The sequence below is a fragment of the Pimephales promelas genome, chromosome 19 (assembly GCF_988280905.1).
Source record: "Pimephales promelas chromosome 19, fPimPro1.hap1.1, whole genome shotgun sequence".
Lineage (NCBI taxonomy): Eukaryota > Metazoa > Chordata > Actinopteri > Cypriniformes > Leuciscidae > Pimephales > Pimephales promelas.
In genome coordinates, this window is record NC_142787.1 from 3,047,098 (window position 1) to 3,071,040 (window position 23,943).

Here is a 23,943-nt window from a genome sequence, read left to right on the forward strand (position 1 = left end):
AAAGATGGACTGCTTTTATAGCAACCAGGAGCGGATGACCGTAGAGCAAAGTCAGCATTTGATTTCTGGTGCTCCCAGTATTGTCAAGTCCACTGGGCACCTATTTAACACTGGTTTAGTTTTCTGATAAACGAAACGAATGGAAAACAAAAACACACAAAATATGTTTAGTAACATAAAATACACATTTCCAAATGTAGTGTTAACAATAAACATGTTTATCAAATGTATGCTTGAAACCAGTCAAACGCATTTGACAATGATTGTAAAATATCTAAGCACCTTTAGTCAATGGTATGAAAATACTTTGGGCAATACTGACATATAAAAGATCGACAATATCATGGCTGCTCTGAGGTAATCCATTATTCACTAACGTGGACAATTGGTACTGCGAAACAGAGTTGCTTTTATGTGCAATAACATTTACACAACAGAAATCGAATAGAAATTAAATGGGTGCCACCGTTCTGTAAACCTTAGACATTTCTTGCTTCTCCTCTTTCCACACCTTCCCTTTACTCATCGGTTCCACAGTGCAGAGTCTATAAAAAGTGCAGCTTGAAACTTAAAGTTTAAAGAACCTACGAGATTTATTGATTATTTGTACTTGGCTGTAAACTAAAAGACTCGAAATTTGAAACGTAGCGTTATAAAGCTAGAGTGTTTAAGTTCTCCAGGCTTGATTTGAAGCTCCAGCTTGCTAATTGTAAGGTTTTGTAGTATGTGTTATATAGAAGCATACTTGTATTCTAATCTAGACTCAGATATCAAGCTTTACTTATCTGCATTTACTACGCAAAAAGCACAGAACGCTTTGCATATTATACTGAGGCACAATATCATGGAGGCTGATATATTGCTAGTCACTTAAACCTTTAGCGATACATATAAGGTTTGATTAACATAAGGATGTGCAGGTAACAGTGCTAACGTATGAAAGCACATTAAAATTAAAAAGCAAGCAAACAAATTATTATGGCCTGTTTGAACTTGCGAAGGATGGAATGCGATTTAAAAAAAAAAGGTACCCATAAATAAAGATGTTAATTAAATAAGTTTTCTTTAGGCAGCGATGCCGAGAGTACCTAAGGTTTCTTGGTCAGGTAATTGGAAGGAATCCAGCCCTCCATCCCTGGCCCGTCACTCACATTTTTACAAAACCACCAGCCGCTACCACTTTTCTCCAGCACTTCGAAGACAGCGCCCTCTTTAAAGCCAGGTGTCTGCTCGTCTCCTTCAAAGTCTGCCACGGCTAAGAAGAGCTCCTCCTTGGCTGGCTCCTTGATAAGGGGAGGGAGTTTGTCTCTCGGAGGCCCTGGTTTTTCTGTCTTAATGAGGGGCTTTGGTGGCACAGGTATTTTGGGCTTGGGTTCCTCCTTTTCTTTGGAGCCTGGTGAAGGGAAGGCTTTCGTTTTGGGTGGCGGGGGTCTGTTCTGAGGAGGGGCTGCCGGTTTGGCTTCCAGCAAGTCTTTTTGAGGAGCTTTGGTGTCTGTAGGACTGGCTGGCTCTGAACTCTTCTTTGGTGGTGGAGGCCTTCTAGGGGCCAAAGATGGCCTCTGGGGAGGCTCTTTTGGTGCCGGTGTTGGTGGTTTAGTTGTTTCCGATGGGTTATGGCCGTTTTGTTGCTTAGGGGGGAATTTTGGCTCTTCATTGGTTCCGCCATTATTCGGGGGGTTGCTGGATGGCGTATCGTTCTGTTGGTTGGGATCACTTGAGTTGCCAATGAGTTCTGGAAGCTTAGACGGACGAAGTTTACTCCGGAGGTTTGTGATGTCCAGCTCACTCTTAGCTACCGGCTCTGGTTTCACTGCAGGGGGTGGCTTTGGTCTGACCACTGGTTTCGGCTTCAGGAAGGGGGCTGGGTTGGCCGAATCAGGCTTCTCTTCGAGTGAATCTTGTTTGGGTTTGGGAGGCTGCTTGGCCACATGCTTTAAGTTAAACTTTTTCACCTCCTTGGCTGAGATATTGTGGCCACACTCCAAGCCCATTTCATTGCGCAGATAGAGTTGCTTGTTCTTCTCTTCCTTCTTCATCTCTGGGGGTTTGTCTGGTTTGAGAGGAGCTGCTTTTGGCGTCACCAATGGGACGATGACCCCTGGCATTTGTGGTTTGGGTGGGAGAGGTTTAGAAAGGTCTACTTTGGGTGGAAGGGGTTTAGAAAGGTCTACTTTGGGTGGGAGAGGTTTAGAAAGGTCTACTTTGGGTGGAAGAGGTTTAGAAAGGTCTACTTTGGGTGGAAGGGGTTTAGAAAGGTCTATTTTGGGTGGAAGGGGTTTAGAAAGGTCTATTTTGGGTGGGAGAGGTTTAGAAAGGTCTACTTTGGGTGGGAGGGGTTTAGAAAGGTCTATTTTGGGTGGGAGAGGTTTGGAAAGGTCTGCTTTGGGTTTGTCCTCCAATTCCAGGCTCTTGTTAATGGACTCTCTCCTTGGAGGTAAAGCCGGTTTCTCTTCAGCCGTAGGTGAGGATGGAGGTGGGGGTAAGGGTGCAGAAAAATGGGAGCTGCCCTTGACCGCGTTGGGCTTCCATTCTCTTAGTTTGGAACGGGTGGAAAATTCAGAATTGGATGAGGGTTCGTCCGGCAAGGGTTTGGACCAACTATGTTCAGAGTTGGTATTATTGTTTGAGGTATCATCAAACTTCAGCTGACCCATCTCACCAGGAAGGGGAGCCAAAAAGTTAGGCCTAGAGGCATTGCAAGTCTTCTTGTATTTATCAATGAATGTGACTGGAGCCCAGCCTTCTTTTTCATCGATCTGAATGTACCACCAGCCACTGGAGTTCTTCTCAATGACCTGGGAATACAGGGTATGAGGTAAATGTAGAGATGCATTTGGAATAGATAGATGTATTCGAGTAATGTTAACTCACTTCAACTTTCACTCCCGCCTGAAAGCTAATGCCATCTGGAATGGTTGTCTGAAAGTCAGCGATGGTGTAATATTCCTCCTCTACTTGGGGCGGCACTGGGGGTTTAGGCAGGTTCACTCCTCGAGGCTGGAATTAGAGACAGTTAGCACGTCAAAATCCTAAGTATCCTGTAGAACGGGGATGGGCAACGTCGGTCCAGGAGGGCCACTGTCCTACAGAGTTTAGCTCCAACCCTGAAAAAAAATCACCAACTTTCTAGTAATCCTGAAGACCTCAATTAGCTTGTTCAGGTGTGTTTGATTAGGGTTGAAGCTAAACTCTGTAGGACAATGGCCCACCAGGACTGAAGTTTCCCATCCCTGCTGTAGAACCTTGCAATTGAAAAAGAAGAATCGCCCTTACTATTGTAAGATCCCGGCGTGGTGGAGGTCTCTGTCGAGCTCCTGCTTCTGCAAAAGTTTAGAGAGCAAACAATCTTTTCAAGCAAGTTTCTCTCACTTTTATCTGCTCTTGTTATGGTCCCCACAGTGGATCATCTGCGCGTTTATTTGGCATAAGCTTTACACCGGATACCCTTCCTGATGCAACTCAGCACTGAGAGTGCACTACAGTCTCAAGCAAGACTCAACTAGGGATGCATCAATATTTTTTACTTCAGCTTGGTGCCTTGATCACTCTTTTGGATTTTTTTTCTTGATTTTTTTAGGATTAGAATAAAAAAAAAAAACTCTTGCTTACTGCACTTGCTGTCTGAAAATGGTGAAAAGCGGTCCCGCTGATTCTCCTTGTTTTCCTTGTTGGCATTCTGCTGTTTGCAAGCCACATCTAGGTCATTAGTGCTGGCATGAACGGGGCCACCAGCCGCCATCTTCTGACTGAGAATGTCAGCCTTCTTCAGATAGGACGCCGGGGCCCAGCCCTCTTTTCCTTGGTATCTATGGGGTAAAAGGGGGAATGCTGCATCCAAGAAAATGCTTAAGTATATTAGTCCTTTTTCTGAGTACATTAGCATTTGTTTTTACCTGATCTTCCACCAGCCTTCCAAGTTTTTCTGAATGACCTCAACAGTCATGCCTCTCTCCAAATCAATTTCATCTTGATCACGTGCAGAGTAAGGATAGATTGCGGTGTACTTTTCCTCTGAGGAAACGAAAGGAATATTTCAACTTTTTTTAGTTAAAAATTCCGTTCATGAATAACATTCAACCACTACAGCCAATTTACCACTTAATGTTTCTTTGTTTTGCACAAAATTAATACATATAATACCAATGTTCCACTAAAGCTTGACAACCAGAAATTAATCAAATACTTTTTTCTACATTTTGAACAGTTTATCATTGTTTTATTAATAGATATGTGCAATTTGATTGAAAAGTTTGCTTGTGATATTTTTGTTAAAATAAATGGCACTTGAAAATGTTCTTATCCAATGCAATGGCATCCAAAGTAGTTGAATGGAAATGTGGTAAATTTGGTATTGTGGTAAAATATTCACTTTTCACATTTGTATCGATATTGTACAGTAAATGAGTACTCTCGAGCTTTGTCATGAATAGCAGATGGAGGAGGTTGGGGGAGGATCTGATCAGAGACTATTGACAGCATAAGCACATTTGCTGGGAATAATGATTATTTTCACATGCTCACAAACAAAATCACAATCTAAACATAACACGACTCCACCAGGTTTAAATGCTTCTTATATTCATACATTCACTTTTATGCCAAATACAAGCCTCAGTGTTATTTTTTTTTTCTTTTATTTCTCCTAGGGCTGTCAAACGATTAATCACGATTAATCGCATCCAAAATAAAATTTTGTTTACATAATATATGTGGATGCACTGTGTATAATTATTTTATGTATATATATATATATATATATACACACACACATGCTTGTATATATTTAAGAAATATTTTCATGTATATACTGTATATAGATTTATATATGATTTATATTATATATAAATATGTTATATATAAATAATATTTTTTTCTTAAATATACATGCATGTGTGCGTTTATATATATAAAATAATTATACACAGTGCACCCACATATATTATGTAAACACAAACTTTTATTTCTGGATGCGATTAATCGTGATTAATCGTTTGACAGCCCTAATTTCTCCATTACTTTAATATTGAATACAAATATTTTGGTTGTGCAGCACAACACAGTATGAAACCGTGTGAATCATTCTGATTTACTTCTGATATAATTAATAGAATACCGAACTCAAAATTACTGTATGTATTTAACTGTATAATACGTATTGTAATACAAAAGAAATGTAAAAATGTATTATTTAAAAAAATAAATAAATAAAAACTATTTAAAAAAAAGACTAACACACAGGTGACGTCACTTCTTCTCCTCTTTGCTTGTGTGATTAATTTGTTTAAATTGTGATTGTGTTTTACTGTCTGACATTTTTACAGAGTTTTCATGACAAGTCATGCATCAACCAACACCATTTCTTTTGCAGGATCATGAGTTATTGCATGTGCTTTGGTAATTATTTTTGTAAATAAGATATGACTTGGGACATAAAGTAAAAGGAAAGTATTATACAAATAATAATAATGACACATGTGTCACAATTCCCTGATTCATGCTTTGTTCAGTTCTACACCACATCCAGTGCAGTGCATGCAATGGCGCATGCAGAAGTCACAAATGCGGGGGGTGGGTGAGGGAGACCATCACAATAGAGTGGTATGCTTTCCACCTTGGCCAAAGCCTGTGCTGAACAGATCCCCTAAAGTACGCCGGCGACCAACGTGCCTCGGCAGTGACCAGAATCTCCGGCACACTCCAGCAGAGAGCAAGCAGACACATGTGAAAACCTTCAGGTCACGTCTCTTAATGTTGGGCCACCAAATATACAATCTTTGCCATGTAGTGCTGAAGTAAAACTAAAAACTGCACTTAAATCTGAAAAACTCTATCCTTCTCAATTCGCATCTCTCTTTATGAATCACATCTGAGTCAGACTTCCTTTCTATAACTTTGTTGAATGGTAAAGTGTGTAATTTTTGCGTCACTAAAAGTGTCAGAAGTCTGGAGTTCCTGGGTTCATAGCATTTGCTGAAAGGGTTATTTCACCTAAAGAAGATATTTTAAAGAAAATTAGTAATCAAACAGTTGACGATACTTACAAACTATGTATGTCAATGGCTACTGTCTGGTTACCAACATTCTTTAAAAACATCTTCTTTTGTGTTTAGCAGAAGGAGGAAACTCATAGAGGTTTAAAACAACATGAGGGTAAGTAAATGATGACAAAATGTTGATTTCTGGGTGAACTATCCCTTTAAGCAATGCATATAAACCCAAGAACTCTAGACAACAACAACAACTGCTTTGCTAACTTTATATTGTTTGGGTTTCCACATTTGACACTCGTGGTCTTTTATACTCAAAATCTGCTCATCAAGAGTCATCAATGGTCTGATCTCTTAAAGGGATACTCCACTTTTTTTGGAAATAGGCTCATTTTACCACTCCACCAGAGTTAAACAGTTGCGTTTTACCGTTTTCGAATGAATTCAGCCGATTTTTTTTTATATTTAGAAGACCAGACAGTATATTATATCAGTAACCAGACAGTTTCTGGTCTCATTGATTCCTACTATGGAAGTCAATGAGACCAGAAGCTGTCTGGTTACTGATATTCTTCTAAATATAAAAGAATTCATTCGAAAACGGTAAAACTCAACTGTTTAACTCTGGGGGAGTGGTAAAATGAGCCTATTTCCAAAAAAAAGTGGAGTATCCCTTGAACCTCCCTAGTGCACACGCACCCTATTTATGTATGTTTGGAATTCATTTATACACACACAGGTTTAACTACCAAATCTGTGGTATACAAAGCGTTTGTGAATCCGGAGGAGAGTTCATTTTACACGCTAATTTACTTACGAAAGTTTCATGAATGAGGCCCATAGTCTCTGCATTAAACATTCAAAAAATTACACACTTCACCTTTAAGAGAACCCAAATCTGAATAAACAGGACTTGTTGTAGACATTTTTTTCAGGTGAGATTGATGTGGAACAAATACAGGACTCACCTTCTTCTGCTGGAAATGAGAAATCATCAGGGTCATCCTGAGCTTCCAGACATGTGGCTGGTACCCAACCCTGGGCATCATCGGAGCTAACAAACCACCAGCCTGGGAAAGGAAACAATAAATGCCTTCTCAGGTGCTCAGAAAACCATATGGGTTTGGAGCATCATGAAGGTATTCACTCAACAGAACAGGTCTGAATGACTTTGACAATAAAAGCGAAGGATCCTACCGGACTCATTCTTCTCGATGACCTCCACCACCTGCCCCACGTACAGGCTGACCTCAGAGCTCTCCTGTTTCTCGTAGTCCGTGACGGCCACGTATTGGTCCAGCATCAGCGGGTCGGCTGAGGACGAGTCTCCTCCTGGAGGGACAGAGTGGACAGGTATCGACAACTGTCCTAGCGTGCCACCACCACCACCACCACCACCACGACAAGAGAAGAAGGAAGCAAACGTGATTGGAAAAGATCAAAGCAGGAAAGCCAGAGGTTTTAGTGCTGGGAGTCTTGCAAGGAAACAAACCCACACCAAATCAGCAACACTGCTACAGCAAATACGGAACAGAGCGGGACAATTATCAAATGGCTTAAAGCACATTTACCTGAGCCTAAACAATACAATCCATGGTATAAACAACACCATTGCAGTGCACAGTATTAGTTTGGTGATTTGTACCAAATCATTGAAGCAAAGACTATTTGTGTGCCCATTTCTGTGAATGATTTCATGAGGGACTTGTCTGTCCATTTCTATCTATTTCAGTGATCTCAGTTTGGGTTGAAACTCCACTGAAACATATGGTCTGTAAGAAAAAGTTGACTAAAAGTACTGTTAAATCAGCAATCTGAAATCATTATTTCACACCTGAGTGTTGGACAATGAAACTGAAATCTGGCCAATATAGTGTTGGAGGATTCATGCCTATATATGAGCGGCCTGGTGGCCAATCATCAATCAGATTCAGTAAGAGCCGAGCGTGAAGGTTGAGTTAGAAGAGCGATCGCACAGCTGTACATAAAATATTGCAATCCACACAATATAATGGGAGACATATCAGAGTTCAAAATGGTTGGTGAGTGTCTCGCTGGCTCATCCGTGACAGCAAGTCTCCACAGTGTGGTGTATCGAGAGCAATGGTATCCATTATGTCGGCATACCTCCACGTAGGACTAACCACAAGAAAGGGATGTCCAGGAACTAACCTGGATTGTATCCAAAAAACAAAACCACAGCTGCCCAACTCGACTGTCCCGTTTCCACCGAAACTGTTTATCCCGAAACTCCACAGATTCAATGTTCATTAGGGTTGGGTATCGAGAATCGAGTATCGACTGGAACCGGGACTAACTTTTCGTTTTCCCCGGAATCGTTCAAAAGTTAAAATTTCGTTTCCTAGTTTCGATATTCACAGTCCGCCGAGCGGAAGAAGAAACCGCTGGACAACACCAACGAAGAAGCGTCTACCAGAAGTGTTGGCATAACCGCGCGAGTCGAACATGAGTAGCTTACGTCGGCGATCCAAAGTGTGGCTTCACTTTTCTAAAAATAACGAAATCTCGGCAAAATGCAAAATTTGTGACAGACGGAGTATTTCCTTCAGAAAGACCGTTGGTTAGCAAGGTTAGCTAAACTTTTTTGACCCTGCCTCTTAAAAGAATCGGAATCGAGAATCGTTGGGAACCGGAATCGAAACAAGGAATCGGAATCGGAATTAGAATCGTTCAAATTCAAACGATACCCAACCCTTTGGTCACTCATGCAAATGCCAAATGTTGGTTTCATTGGTGTCAACAGTGCAAATCTTGGACTGTGGACGAAGTGAAACATGAATGAGGCATTTATATAGCACTTTCATATGTACTACTGTACACCCAAAGTGCTTTACAATCATATCAGGGGATCTCTCCTCAATCCACCACCAGTGTGAGCATCCACTTGGATGATGCGACGACAGCCACAATACAACACCACACACCAGATATAGGTGGAGAGTGATCGAGCAAATCAGTGGATTATTAGGAGGCCATGATTGGCTAGGGCCAATGGGTGGAATGTGGCGTTACACCCCTACTCTTTTACGAGAAGTGCCATGGGATTTTTAATGACCACAGAGAGTCAGGTAGGGCCCTATGAAATCCGTTTTATTTTTTCCCAAATTCCGTTTAAATTTTTGGGAATTAGGTTTTTTTTACCCTTGACTGTTATTTTAGTTGTAAAAATAGTATGCTTTTAAAGTTAATGATTAAAATGTATTAAAAAATAAAAATACATTAGGAATGACCTTAAATTTATTGAGGCAATACAGACATTTACTCATGTTGCATCATGCCGTATTTGTCCTGAAAAAGCTCCTAACACTGCACTCTTCAAGTAACAACAAAATATGGTTATAAGCTTTAAACTGTAATATAAATTATATTCGTTTATATAAGTTTAAATAAAGTCACACTCTGTCTCTTACGGAGTTCGCTTCGCTTTTGTCCAGTCTGGCGCCTCATAGACAGACGCGGTGTGCACGTTGTGTGTGTGAGAGAGAGACGGAGGGAGAGCAGGGAAATACAACTGAAAGAATACGGTGCGTGTTTTAAATACTGTTAAAAACCGAAACGCAGTATGTGGCGGTGAATTAGTCAATGTGTGGGAAACACTGCATAAGTCACGTGCAAACTGCTCAGCTCGGCACTGACGGCTTACAGCGTCGAGTTTCTTAACTTTTAGCCAACGAAAGCAGAGCCGTGGAGAGCCGCTTCGCCATGCTTTCATTGATTTGATTTCGTCATTGGAGCTGAAATGACGAGTTGGGGCCCAGATTTGCTTCCCCTGGTCTGCATTTTCACCAGATATGCGTTCATCTCCCACACAAAAACAGAATTTCAAACCAAATATGTAAAAATCCACAAAATTCCGTGTTAACACTAGATTCCGCGTTAATTGGCCATTTCCGCGATTCCGTCCGTGATTTCGTTATCGCAGAAATCACAGGGCCCTAGCCAGGGCCTCGGTTTAACATCTCATCCGAAGGACGGTGCTCTTTGACAGTATAGTGTCCCTGTCAATACTAGGGTGTCAGGACCCACACAGAGCACAGGGTGAGCGCCCCCTGCTGGCCTCACTAACACCTCCAGCAGCAACCTGCTTTTCCCAGAAGTCTCCCATCCAAGTACTAACCAGGCTCAGCCCTGCTCAGCTTCAGTGGGCGACCTGTCTTGGGCAACAGGGTGGCCAACATGTATTGTTCTTTGATGAGTCCACCTTCACTGGGAGTTACGGTGCGGAAAAGCCCCAAAGAGGCTTCACATCCCGGACTGTTGCTGCTCGGAGTGAAGGAAGGGTGATGGTTTGGGCTGCAATACCATGACAATCCCTACTGTCCCTGCAAAAGGTCTACCAAACCGTTCCGGAGGAGCATGTGCACCTAACGATTCAAAAATTGCACCCTGAATGGGGGTGCCGTGTATCAGCATGATGATGCATCAATACACACAGCAAGACTGGAGACAGAATAGTTTGGTGAACATGAAAGTGAAGTTGAACATCTACCATGGCCTGCACAGTCACCAGATCTAGAGCTACTTTGGGATATTATGGAAGCAAGTCAAAAAACGTTTTCCTCCACCAGCATCACATACTGTAGTGACTTAATAACCCAATTCACAGTTTTATGTGAACGATTACACCGTGTCCTAACTACACGCGACACGCGATAAAAGGTATCTTTTCCATGTTAATCAGAGTTTTTGTCCTAACCAGACGCGACGGCGACACGCGAAGTTTCTAATTTAGAAACGGTTCCTATTTCTGCGACGCCGCGGCTGACAGAATAAAGAAATTACACTGGTTATGAGTATACATTATTTATTTTTAGTTAAAAACAGCTCACTGTGCCACAAGTGATAACAGATAATTTACCTCAGATTTTGAAAGCATATAATATAGCGTTCAAAATGAATTCTATGCAAATATACAACTGTACTTCATAACAAAATTAGTCAATTAGTATATTTTGTTAATGTTTTGGGTTTTATTAATGTTATTTCTTGATTTGATTATGTCCTTACCCATTTCCAATGCAAGTGCCGGCCAATAGCTTGTTTTCACGTGACGTCACGCCACTGCGTTGCCATGGCGCGAAACGGAGATGGAGGGCAGGAAGTGATTTTCTATATTAGGAAGCACTATAACACACTCAAAATGCCTATCTTTTGCGTCGTTTATGGTTGCTCAAATCGATCAAAACACGAGGAGTTTCTTATCGTGTGCCAAAAGTTGTTGTTCATAAGGGGGGAAAATTCAAGAAATTGACGGAAAAACACCGGGAAAAATGCCTTGCAAACCTACGTCTGCGGTCGGGAGCAACCGAATGGGAAAATGCCTGTGTGTGTGTGTGCAGTGATCACTTCGTCAAATGTGAGTATACATTATTTATGTGGCTGATAATTACATTATTCGGGTGTTTAAATACACTTATGTGGCTGTTTGTGTAACGTACCAGTTTCCGAATTTTGTAAAGTCAAAGTATGTCTGTAAGACGAGTTAGTTGCTGATATCTACAGCCTCGATGGCAGGCAAATCTCTCAATTCAGTTGAAAATCGGTCCTCTTCATAACGTAAGGATCACGTCCAACATATGTTTAGATTTTCTGTTTATATATTTCTCTTGTAATAGCGTCTAAAGTAGGACAGTACGGATTTTCCTCTATCTCGTCCATTGCGCTCTTCACTCCTTGCCCTCCATCTCCGTTCCGCGCGTCAACACAATCACGTGACTGCAAACCACCTATTATTGCACTTTCACAGAGAGACTCTCACACGCTGTTCTTCTGAATGTGTGGCGTCTCACAGTCGCGTCGCGTCTAGTGTGGACAGACACACTTCCTGTCGCTGGAATTTTATCGCGTCGCGTGTGGTTAGGACACGGTTTTAGGAGGATGATTTTCAGATCATTGTGAAGAAAAAAACTCTAGGCAACAACATCAATAAATCAAAAGTCTTGTGGACGCATATTTAGTATGTGTTTTGTGGCCTTATTTCAGAAACGTTCATTTTTAGTTTTTTCAATAACCACGCATAAACAATATTCTCTCAAAAAATACATACATGTTGCTCACATATTATAGTAGCCTTGTTTGTGCTAAATAGAGTGTATTTTTACCTTCACGTCTGAGGCTGAGATGAATGATTAACCCGACCACTGTTTTGGAAGAGGAATGCCTAAACATCCCTCTGACCACTGTGAAGGACTTGGATCTGTCATTCCCAAGATGAATCAATGCTGTCCTGGCCGCAAAAGGAGGCCCTACACCATACTAATAAATTCAGGAGTTCATTTAGCCATATAATCTTTAAGCTTAATAGGAAGCAGCTTCAACTGGAGCTTAGATACACCCCCCAGTGGGACTACTAATGCTTGGATGAGGAGTATGGTGCCTAAATTATGTTAGTGGAGTTGACGCCAAAACATCTGATGCCAGAGCAAGGTGAGCGGCTGCTTATATGCTCCGGCGGTAAATCGATGTGAACCTCACTTATTGTGGTCTAAAACCAGGTGTTTTAGTGTCATTGTCCAACCCCTGTACTGTATTTATATTGACCCCAAACCTTTGAATGGTTGCTGGCTAACTTAAATTACATAAAACAATTCAAAAATGAAAATTGTTATGACTTTCTCTCTCATGTCATTCCACAGCCATGAGACTTTATTTCTTCTGTGCACAAAAAGGAGATGTAAGTGGGATGCTTCTTTCCATTAGATGACAATAATATCCACTCATGTGCTATATTGCAAGTCTTCATGATTCATAGAACAGCTTTGTGAAATAGACCGCCATTTAAGCTGTTATTTACTGATGACCTTCCTCTGCAGATCTGAAATCTCATTTGAGGATGTTCAAACTTGGTTGTGCCAGGTCTGACGTCAGTGATCCCAAACGCCACTGGTTTTTTCAACAGTGATCTGCCAAATGTGAATACACTTGGTGAATTATGCTTAACATTTTGCAAATATACCTTTTGGAGACTACACAGCTACTAGTTCCTATGTGATTTCAATGCATTTAAAAGACATGCATGACCATTTTTCAAAATTTCACCTTTATGGAAGAAAGAAAGCAACACATATGGCTTTGGAACAACATAAAAGTGAGTAAATGATAACCAAATATTCCTTTGATATAAAGCATCCTGATCACTATAGATGATATTCCTGGCTTCTTATGATTTTGAAATCATTCACAGATAAAGTATTATTTCCATTCAATGAACAAAAAAAGATATTGTCTAAAGCTTGTACAATTCTGAATGACTACAGTTTAGAATATATATTGATGAACATTTTAATCACAAGGTTAAAGAGAGCATATAAGAACACAAAAAAACACGTCAAGATATAAAATAATAAAGTTATCAATTTCAATTAGAATCTCTATTTTGCATCACACAAAGAACACATCTGCCACATACAGTATTCTGCCTCAAAACACGTTTTTGATTGTATTTGTATCTATTTGGTGTTGGCGCTGCTCTCTTTTACCTTCTGAAAAAAAAATGTGTTAGCTGTATTACTGCTAAAACCAATAACTTTTACAACTACCATTAGTGTAAAAACTATCCTGATCAAGCTAAACCAGGGTTCCCCAAACTTGGTCCTGGAGGGCCAATGACCCTGCAGAGTTTAGCTCCAACCCTGATCAAACACACCTGAGCAAGCTAATCAAGGTCTTCAGGATCAGTAGAAACTAGGCGCGCAGATTTGCGCAAAACTTTTGCGATATTTTCCAAATTTCGAAAAAAACTATTGCGAAATGGCGGTGTTTCCATTAACCGATGTTATGCGAATAAAACGTCTTTTTTTTCCTCTCACGATAAGTCATTCCAAAAATCAACGGACTTTGGTAGGTTTATAACTTATTCCACAGCCATGCACCGCACTAGACATTGTTATTAATGGAAGGAGACGTGGTGTGTTATCCAAGCATTAATAGCAGGGAAACATACAGAGTTCCTTAAGTGTCTCCCTTATTTCTGCTTCGATGTCTTGATGGCATTTCTTTGAGGTTTAGAGAGGCTATTCCTGTGATTATTGTTTCTTTTTTTAAATGAATTTAATAAAGAACTCTATCTCGTATTATGTCCAAACGGTCGTTGCAAAACGAAAAATGAACGGTTGTTGTATTTTTAAAACGCAAAGTTGAACACCATCATTTTAGTTTGACCACACCAATGCTGCGCTATATCTCAACGAAATTTCAGATATTTGTTTATGACTTTTTGCTCCCTTTAAAACATTTAAAATATTCACAAATTAATATGGGGGAAAAAATGTCGATTTTACTGGTTTTCTAAGGCCAAATTAGAACATGGATAGCCTATTTATGATATTTTTCCCGCAGTGCTTTAGGCTATATGTTAGGTGAGTTATTATAAATGCGTCTGAAAAAATAACGAGCTAAAAACATAATCTCCAGATGCCCCTTTAGAGAGAACTGCACCTTTCATAGGATTACATAATCAGAAGGTATTAGCTTACGATTCGAATTTGTTCTTTTTAAAGTGGACATTTAAAGCTTTAGTCTATAAAGGCTATTGTTTCAGTTCTCGCGCTCCAGTTCACGAAGATCAGTGCGCCTGATTGTTTTATGTTATTTTACAACGTTTTCTTGTTATTGTGACATTACGCAAATAAAAGTAGTTAGCCCTCGGTACTCGGTACTTCGGTACCAAGTCGGTACTAAAAAAAAAAAAAAATGTTACGGTACCAGCTTTTCTAGGTAACGAGTACCAGGTTAATCCAGTTCTGTTCTAGACGCGATGTCTGAAACGTGCACAGTTGCGTCCTCTTTATAACGCTGATATGGCTCTCTCTCTCTGAATCCACTTGTTGAAACGAAAAGAGGAAAGAGCCACATATGGAAATATTTTGGATTAGGCTAATGTCACGTTGCCATAAGAGGCCGATTACATGCAAATTCGCAATTTCAAATATAGGCGCGATTCAAGCGCGCTCCTAATAAAAACTCGTTGGCGTTGCATAGCAACGACAGACGCCGCGTGAGAGCAAGCGCTTTGGAAAGAATAAGCACGCGCAAAAATATAATTAAAAAACACGCGCGACATGTGAACGGCCTCTAAAGTGCTTTCGGGGTAGTTTTACGAGTACATGAGCACAGTAGTATCCACCCGACACCAGAGTACTACTGGTATTAGTATTGTCATTTAATGTCAGTGCCAGTTCTATGCGTATTCTTGCCTTTATAACTCAGCAGGTTTAAAAAGCCTTTTTAAAATTAAATATGAATGCAGTTTTAGATTAAATAAAAGGACAGTCAAGTCAAATAAAACATGTTTTATGGTAATGCTACAAAGATACCATTCATCAACATGACTTAGTTATCAACACATTGAGTGAACAATATATTTTTACAACATTAATTAATGTTTGAAAATGTTATTTATTACAAACACCTGATTGTTCATGTTTGTTCACTTAATTCATTGTGCATTAAATAAATAATGGATTAAAACTTTACAAACAACTTTAAAAATGTGTTAGTGTATACTATTGTTTATTTTAGGTCATTTTATCTAATCTTTTTCTAAAGTGTTTATAATAAAAAATGTACAGTTTCCATACTTGTAACCGTGATAAACACTTAAATATATGTAAATTTAAACTAAGCTTTGGTACCGAAATTGGTACCGAGAACCGTGAATTTTAACTGGTATTGGTACCGAATACTGAAATTTTGGTACCGTGACAACACTAACCTGTAGTATGAATGAGATGTGACGAATTGCTTTGTTCCTTTTTTGGATAAAAGTGTCTTCTAGGCTACATATGTAGCCTAATAAATGTTATAATAGGCTAATGATGATAATTATTATTATTATTTGCGGACACTGACCTAAAACACACTCCGTCTTCAAAGTCAGGTGACTGTAAATGCGCAAAATCCGTTTCCAATGCAGTTTTGCGAAAAAATCCTTTTTCGAATTGCCTGAAAAACCTCCTCATGCGAGCGTAAAAAAATTTTTTGCGATAAACGAGAGTTTTTGCGAAATTGACGTGTTTCCATTGAGCGTATTTTCATTTCGCAATTTCAATTTGCGCAAATTGAAGGGTAATGGAAACGCGGCTACTCACAGGTAGGTGTGTTTGATAAGGGTTGGAGCTAAACCCTCCAGGACCTAGTTTGGGAAACCCTGTGCTAAACGGTCGTCCAGTAAAGCACCACCACCACCACCACCACCACACTGCCATGCACATCACACAGGATCTGAGCACAAAGCTTTAGCCTTGCCCACCTAAAGAACACCCTTCTACAGAAGAGCCGCACTTCGAGGGGTCAAACACAAAGAGCATGGCTAGGCAAGTATCTGTTACTACCTCTCTTTAGGAAAGAAGACGCTCGCTCCACAATGCCTGATGAGGGAACATGATGAGAGCAGGAATGAGAGAGTGGGAAGGTGGAAATGTTCAAGTAACAAAGGAATGAAAGCATCCGCATTTAAGGATGATATTGCATCTCACATGATATTTTGACTTGAGGGATCTATGAAGTGTATGGTCACCAGAGGGCACACTAACCACAGTCAGAGTGAATTACAACTCCAAAAAACAACTTACTCATGGCACTTTCTCAAAAAAGAAAATCAGTTCCTTACCAGATTTCTTTTTTCCACTGGGTTCCCTGTAAATAAACACATTCAAGTTAGGTATTTATAATGTTAAATATGTTGTTTTTTAATGCAGTATCATTGATATTCTTTGGATGATATTTCCAGATTTCATTTGAAAGTTTTAGTAATTTTAATAGTAATTGTGAAATACCGGTAGTACAAAAATAACAAATATAAAATATTAAAATAAATAAAATTAAATAAATTAAATTATTATTAAATATAATTAAATTATTAAATATTTTTTTGTCATTTTTATTAGTTATAAAACAGTTTGTTTTTATTATCAATATAGTTTTTGTTCTTATTTTATTTAGTTGTAGTTATTACATTATTTGATTTCAGTTAATGATTACTTTATTTGTAGAATATATATACATACATATATATATATATATATATATATATATCCTATATAATTATTTTAGTTTTAGCTATCGATAATAACATCAAATGAAATATCTAAGAAATAAAACTGTGGGTCAGAGAAAAAACATTTTAAATGTATTATCTATTCAGTCATTTTAACAGCAAATTTGCCATCAATGTTTCAAACTGGTTGGTAATCATGATTATTTTTGAGTTTTCCTGAGTTTTCTTCCTTTTTTGTTGATTGCTTTACACAAATATTCACTCAAGCTGCTTTGGAAAAATATTTGCATGTGATAAATATATATTCAACTGAAAATGGTTGTCTTCGGGTTAACACAGCTGCATAATAATAGTGGGTAGAATACTGAGTCAGTGAAATAATAAGTTAGCATTTTGATAATTTGCTTTTGAATATATCTAAATTGGTGTGTTTACATGTGGCAAGATATATAACTGCTTTAATATGTTTAGGAACGGGTCCCTGCAAAGGGAAGATCATACTTGGGGGGTTTTGGAAAATCTCTGTGCTAGTGAACGCCTGCAAGATGACAATAAATGGTAACACTTTACAATAAGGTTCGTTAGTTAACATTAGTTAACTACATTAGTTAATATGAACTAATAATGAATAGCACATATACAGCATTTGTTAATCTTTGTTAATGTTATTTTCAACATTTACTAATACTTGATTAAAATCTTGTTAACATTAGTTAATGCACCGTGAACTAACATGAACAAACAATGAACAGCTGTATTTTCATGAACAAACATTAACAAAGATGAACAAATGCAGTAACAAATGTATTGCTCATGGTTAGTGCATGTTAGTAAATACATTAACTAATGTTAACTAATGAACCTTATTGTAAAGTGTTACCCAATAAATGTCTCCAAATAAATGCTTTCTACACTGAGAACGCCAACTCCTCCACATACTAATGATCCTGACTAGCGATAACAGACAGCAAATCATGGTTTAGTTGAGCTGTGGTGTAAACTAAAGGCTAGTGGTGATTTATTTTCGGACATTTATTGATTTAACAAACAAACTGCTCAATATGAATTCAGGCTCGTTAAGTTATTAAGCTACTATTATGTTGTAAATATTTTACTGATTTTGAAAGTGTGTGTAAACTTACTCTTTAGGTGGGTCCAGGTCTTCAGGACGCGTCTCGAAGAACACACGAACCTCCTCGCATTGGGAAATATACACCGGCAGCTGGATCAGAGCCTGAGACGACAATATTCACGAATACTCGTTATTATGACACACATTCAGAAATGCGAGTTGTCGATAAGAAGGTCATCAATTTATGTACACTACCTTTGTTAAATAAATTTCAGTCAAAATGTATGAGGTAATAAAACAAACCAACAGATGTTGTTTAGAATAAAGGCCTGTTCACACCGGGACGAATTTCCCGCGTGATATTCGGCAACGTTTCAAAACGCCTTGTGAGAAGAAACCGCTGAACAACACCAATGAAGAAGCGTCTACTGGAAGTGTTGGCATAACCACGCAAGTCGAACATGAGTACCTTACGTCGGCGATCCAAAGTGTGGCTTCACTTTTCTAAATATAACGAAATCTCGGCAAAATGCAAAATTTGTGACAAAAGGAGTATTTTTACAGAAGGATTATTTCCTTCAGAAAGGCCGTTGGTTAGCAAGGTTAGCTAAACTTTTTTGACCCTGCCTCTTAAAAGAATCGGAATCGAAAATCGTTAGGAACCGGAATCGAAACAAGGAATCGGAATCGGAATCGTTTAAATTCAAACGATACCCAACCCTACTAAACAGTGTGAGTGTGCACACCGACACGAAAAAACGCCACGCGTAAAAGCGTCATTTAAAAAAAAAAAAAAAAAGCCTCGGGTTCGTCTTTTTGGTTTGACGCCGCGTCAAAAACTATTCGACCAATGAGATTGCCGCTTTTGGTCACGTGTCTGGAGCTTCTGAAGTTACAGTAAAACATGACTCAGGGGCGCTCAAACACAAAACGGTCTTGCCGAGCACACATACGTAACGGCATCTCGCAAGATCTGCTGGTCTCGTTGGTGTAGAACATAGAACATAAAGAACTACAAACGCGACTGTGACTTCCAAATAGGACTATTTCTGTTTTACATTAAGCGCCATCTAGTGTCACGGAATGAACTGGCATGTTCACTCAGCTCATCGTCAGCGCAAACAAAAAAAACGCGTTGAAAAACACTGGCGAATAAAGCACGCCGATATTCGTCCTGGTGTACACGGCCCTGAAGTCATTTATTCTCCAATCATCTTAATAACATACTTTTTTTATGACATTCTTTATAAAACAGCATGCAAAAATCAAACCCCTCAAATAAAAACACAGTTCCCACAGCTTCCCATTATAGACCTCTTTTGCGCCGACGTCACAGTTACGTCACGGCGCTAGCTGGAGGCAAAACAAAGTGAAAACTGGAGGCGGCCAATGCAAACCAGCACAGATTCGGCTACATAATAAGGAGCTTAAATAATTGTTACTATTATCAAATGTCATCTTGTTGTGTTGTTTGGTGCAAGAATTGATGAAAAATGAATAACTTTTATTTCTAGAAAATATTCACATCATTAAAATCGCACTGTAATGTCACCCTTTACATTGTCGTGGTCTCGGCGCTGGCTCGGCAGAACTGCGGATCGTACACACAAGTCTTGTACAGGACCATATAGGCATCTAAAGATTTATTTTCTCAGTTTCTCTTTACGATCGGTTTCTCTATAAGGTAGGTGTAGAAGTCAGGCCACTCAACCGAGGTAACGTAACGTTAATCCTGTCAGATCGTCCATGCATTGAGTGAGCGTGTAGGCGGCTACGGGTCGGCCAATCTGGTTCTGTCCGTTAAAAATAACTGTTGGAAATAACAATCGCGGTCCTGGACACTGAGTGACCTTACACATTAAGATAATATCGGATTTTCTCCAGTCATTGTTAAAAAACAAGCTAACAATCCTTGCTAACTAGCGTTAGTGAAGCGGCCAGAGGGATCGTTCTGCCTCCACCTAAGCTCCGCCCCCACAAAAAAACGTCACCATGTTTACCAACTGAAAAGGGGTCTATACAGACACACATGCACAATGAGAGTGATTTGCAGTGCCGATGTGACCCTTTTTTTAAACGCCTCTTACACGTAAAATCACTGACATTACCCTCGAAATCTCAGCTGTATGCTTTCACATTAGAGGCAGTTTTACACTATTGAAGGCAAGCTGTTTAGAGGTGTCTGCTTTATCAGCTGCGAGTCTGAAAGCACAATGACCCAAATGAGCTTTTCTGCTGAAAAACGAACCAAAACTGCAGCAGACTTCTCGTCCCACATTAAAGTGCCTTCTGGCTGACACAAGATGCTTTTTGCAGTCATACATTTTGGCAGAGGAGCTTTTATTTAATAAAGCTGAGTGCCTCAGTGTCCTTCAGAAGGAGGTGCCTTCTGTCCACGTGCTGAATTATGATGTCTGGCCTGACAGGAATTTTAAAATTCAAAGCTCAAGGTGCCCTTTCCGAAATCCAGCCGGAGCCAATTTCTGACTCGCCAAATACACTTAATGTGCACATTTGCGTGTTTGCCCAATGCTCAATTTTCTTGATGAAAAGGGTGTTTTTAGGCTTATTTTATTAAGAGAAGGAACCATCGGAGGCTGCGTGAGGCCCTCCTAGCATTGGGTTTGCATGATGATTGGATGGATATGGATCTGATTCATGGATGTCCACAGATTGATGTCTCCCCAGGGTACAGCACCTGACCTCCCTACATATTAGCATTCCCTGAAGACACAGGCTATATGGAGGCCAATTATAGTAAATGGACTCGATTGGGTGCTCTTTACTGGGGGTGCATTACCTAGATTGTTTTATGCGAGCAGTAAGTGGAAGAGAGAGAGGGTGAGAGACAGAGAAAGATAAGACTGTTCATGTATGTGCCCACATAAGGCTATGGGTGGTTCATAAAGGAATAGGTTATTGCTCACTAAATACCACAGTATACACCGTAAACTGCCTACCTATTTAAATATTATTGCAAGCGTTGTCCAGTTGTATCTCGGATGTTTAACCCTATAGAGCCTACTTCACTCTAAAAAATGCTGGGTTGTTTTAACCCAAATTTGGGTCAAATATGGACAACCCCAAATGTTGGTTTAAAAATGTCATTAAAAAATTCATAGTCGAAAGTGAAAGTTGAATGTGGGTTAAAATGACATTTTTAACCTAACATTTGGGTTCGTCCATATTTGACCCAAATTTGGGTTAAAACAACCCAACATTTTTTAGAGTGTTTGATCAACATGATTTTTTTGCTGAAAAAACAAAAATCTTGTTGATTTACATTACAAGCTTTCGGAATTTCATCTGACTTTTTCTCCATTTGTTTTTCATCTTCGAATATGAGCACTTTATTTTCCATATTCTTTTATATCATACCATTTGAGCCATAAAAGCCTGATGTCAAATGCATTGATACTGTTACAAAAATCTCACGATTTACATTGCAGGCTATCAGAATTTCGGCACATTATTTTCCATGTTATTTTATACCATACCATATGAGCCATAAAAACCTAATGTCAAATACATTGATTCTTAAATAAATTAAAAAAATTAAAACTATTGAGGATTTTTATTTATTTATATTTGCTCTAAAGGTTCAATACTGTTCCATTTAAAAAAAAAATCATCATAATAATAATAAGGCTTTACAGGGTTAAATGGATATTTTTCAAGCAAAACTAACTAAATAAATACAAATATGTTTTTTTTTCTTGTTTTACTTGTAGCAGTCTGATCAAAAAAATTGTTTTGAATAAAATTCAGATTAAAAAAACCAAACAAGTTCTGAAGCAATCGCTAGTATATCTGATTATCCAATAAAATAACCTCTGGAGTGCCATGGATTTCCACTAACCCGACAAAACAAATATCTTAACAGCATTTCTGACCTTTCACCCCAATTAATATAGATCATGCTCCAGCATTCAAAAAAGTGAGTAGGCCAGCTGAAGGGGCATTCACACTGACAGTTATGAATGTGTCGGAGAGTCTCTGTGCTGTCGGCTGCTAATAGAGGGCTTTCCCACCGTATCCAGCTGTTTCTGAAATTCATGACCCACCACTCACACACAACTCTCATAACACATTTTTAATTTATCCAAAATCCAACAAGGAGATACAAAGCAATAAGCTATGAACACAACTACGTAAAAACAAAGACAAAAATGTGAGCTGGGATCGATTTGACAACGTTGTCGTCTGCAAAACCCAAAGGACAAACCTTTCTGTTTTTAGTACATCTTTGGTGTGTAAACGTACCCTAAAACTTAGCATAATAATTAGTTAGCATGCTAACTGAAAGGATAAACCCCGCATCTGAATGTGCCAAAAAAAAGTATGTGAAAAGAGTTGTGTGTCTGAGTTCAAAGTATTCAAAAAACACGTACCCAGATGACCTACTGCTTCCTGCAAGTTTCCAAAGTGCAATTTGATGGATAGGAGTTGTAAATAATGGCAGTTAAGTAACAAAACTGATGCCGTATATCGCAGGACAATGACAACATGGCGGATACAGTACATCAGGATTACAAAACACACATATGCATACTATATGTATGTATGTAGTGGATAATCTTTCAGTTTAAATACAAAAAAAATATTTAATTCAATTTAAAAGACAAGAATTTACATATTTTCATAATTAGTAAGACTACAATAATGTTGAAAGCAATACTGCAGAAGACCACTGGTATCAGTCATTTGGGGTTCAGTCATTTGTAAATCAGACTGCAATGATCTAACTATATGTTTCTTTTTATTCTTAATTGATGCGTGAAACGTGTCTTATGAGAGAGGAAAAGAGGTAAAAACGAGTCACAGATCATGACCGCTCACACAGGCACCTTAAAAAAAGAAAAACACTCAAAGCAACATTTAAAAAAAAAAACAGTTTCCGTTGGAAACAGCCCTTTAAAAAGTCAACAAAAAGCCATGATGTGCTGACGAAGGCTAACTCTGCGCAGCTCCAAACCCCTGCCCTAAAGAAGACATTACGCTGCCAAATGTGGATTCCTAGCTTTTTTTCCCTCTTAACCCTTCTACCAAAAGCCCAACAGTCACTTAAGACAGAACAGTCTTTCATGTTAAGGCAATTCAAGTCGCACAGCAGACCACCATATAAAAACTGATCTGAAGTTGTAGGATTAATATTTGATCTCTCTGAAAGTCAAACTACTTCTGGTTCCTGCTTACCTCATTGAAAAAAATCTCTGTACACGTCTTAGAAAGGCCAGTTTATTACAAATAAGCGAACTGAAGCTATGCTTTTTGAAATGGAATTTACACTGGCTAAAGGTCAGACACCTAGACGAATATTTTCAGATCTACTTTTTTACCATACCCTCCAACAGCTAAAAGGACGAGTAAAAAAATTTTTTTTAAAAGAATTAATATAAGTGTGCAAGCCAAATACTCTTAAGGGTCCCTTTTGACTTGAAATCTTGAAAAATTCAATATTTTCATCTATTTAAAAAAAAATCATCACGTTCTGGAATAACGGTCAGAACAACCTTCACATGCATTTTGGTACAAAGTGTGGTGGTGAGCTTTGTTGATATTATTTGTTAAAGGTACACTATATACATTATTGGCCCTCTAGTGGTTAGGGTTAGGGTGAGTGCAAAACTGCGTGCATTTTGCAGAAGAAATTGTTTTGGTTGTGCTTTGGTTGGTAGTCAAATGCTCGGGGTTACTTAACTGTACCCTTGTTTCCTAAAAAGAATGGAATGAGATTATGTACTGCTCAGCGCATTGGGAACATCTTTAAACGTTACCAGCTGTGAATATAGTGTGTAAAAATGTCAACAGAATGGTATTATAGCCTTGATAGATGACTTCATCAGCGTGCACCCGTGACGAAAGGC

The 23,943-nt window shown here is 39.0% G+C and overlaps 1 protein-coding gene across 3 annotated transcripts in view; it reads right to left on the reverse strand.

Moving 5' to 3' along the window:
- Positions 1-1,019: 1,019 nt before the first annotated feature.
- The window catches only part of sh3pxd2b (SH3 and PX domains 2B), a 61,615-nt gene continuing 38,691 nt past the window's right edge, over positions 1,020-23,943 (reverse strand). Inside the window, exons 5-14 of one of the 3 annotated variants that reach the window (XM_039688168.2) lie at positions 18,147-18,238; positions 16,618-16,643; positions 16,340-16,375; positions 7,185-7,319; positions 6,956-7,057; positions 3,894-4,011; positions 3,610-3,806; positions 3,274-3,320; positions 2,872-2,997; positions 1,020-2,795 (exon numbers count right to left, since the gene is read on the reverse strand). In XM_039688168.2, coding sequence (XP_039544102.2) covers positions 1,089-2,795; positions 2,872-2,997; positions 3,274-3,320; positions 3,610-3,806; positions 3,894-4,011; positions 6,956-7,057; positions 7,185-7,319; positions 16,340-16,375; positions 16,618-16,643; positions 18,147-18,238 — 2,586 coding nt within the window. In that variant the 3' untranslated portion in view covers positions 1,020-1,088. Of the gene's footprint in view, positions 2,796-2,871; positions 2,998-3,273; positions 3,321-3,609; positions 3,807-3,893; positions 4,012-6,955; positions 7,058-7,184; positions 7,320-16,257; positions 16,376-16,617; positions 16,644-18,146; positions 18,239-23,943 lie in introns of those variants that run through there. The other 2 variants (XM_039688169.2, XM_089123444.1) reach the window with 2 other exon arrangements.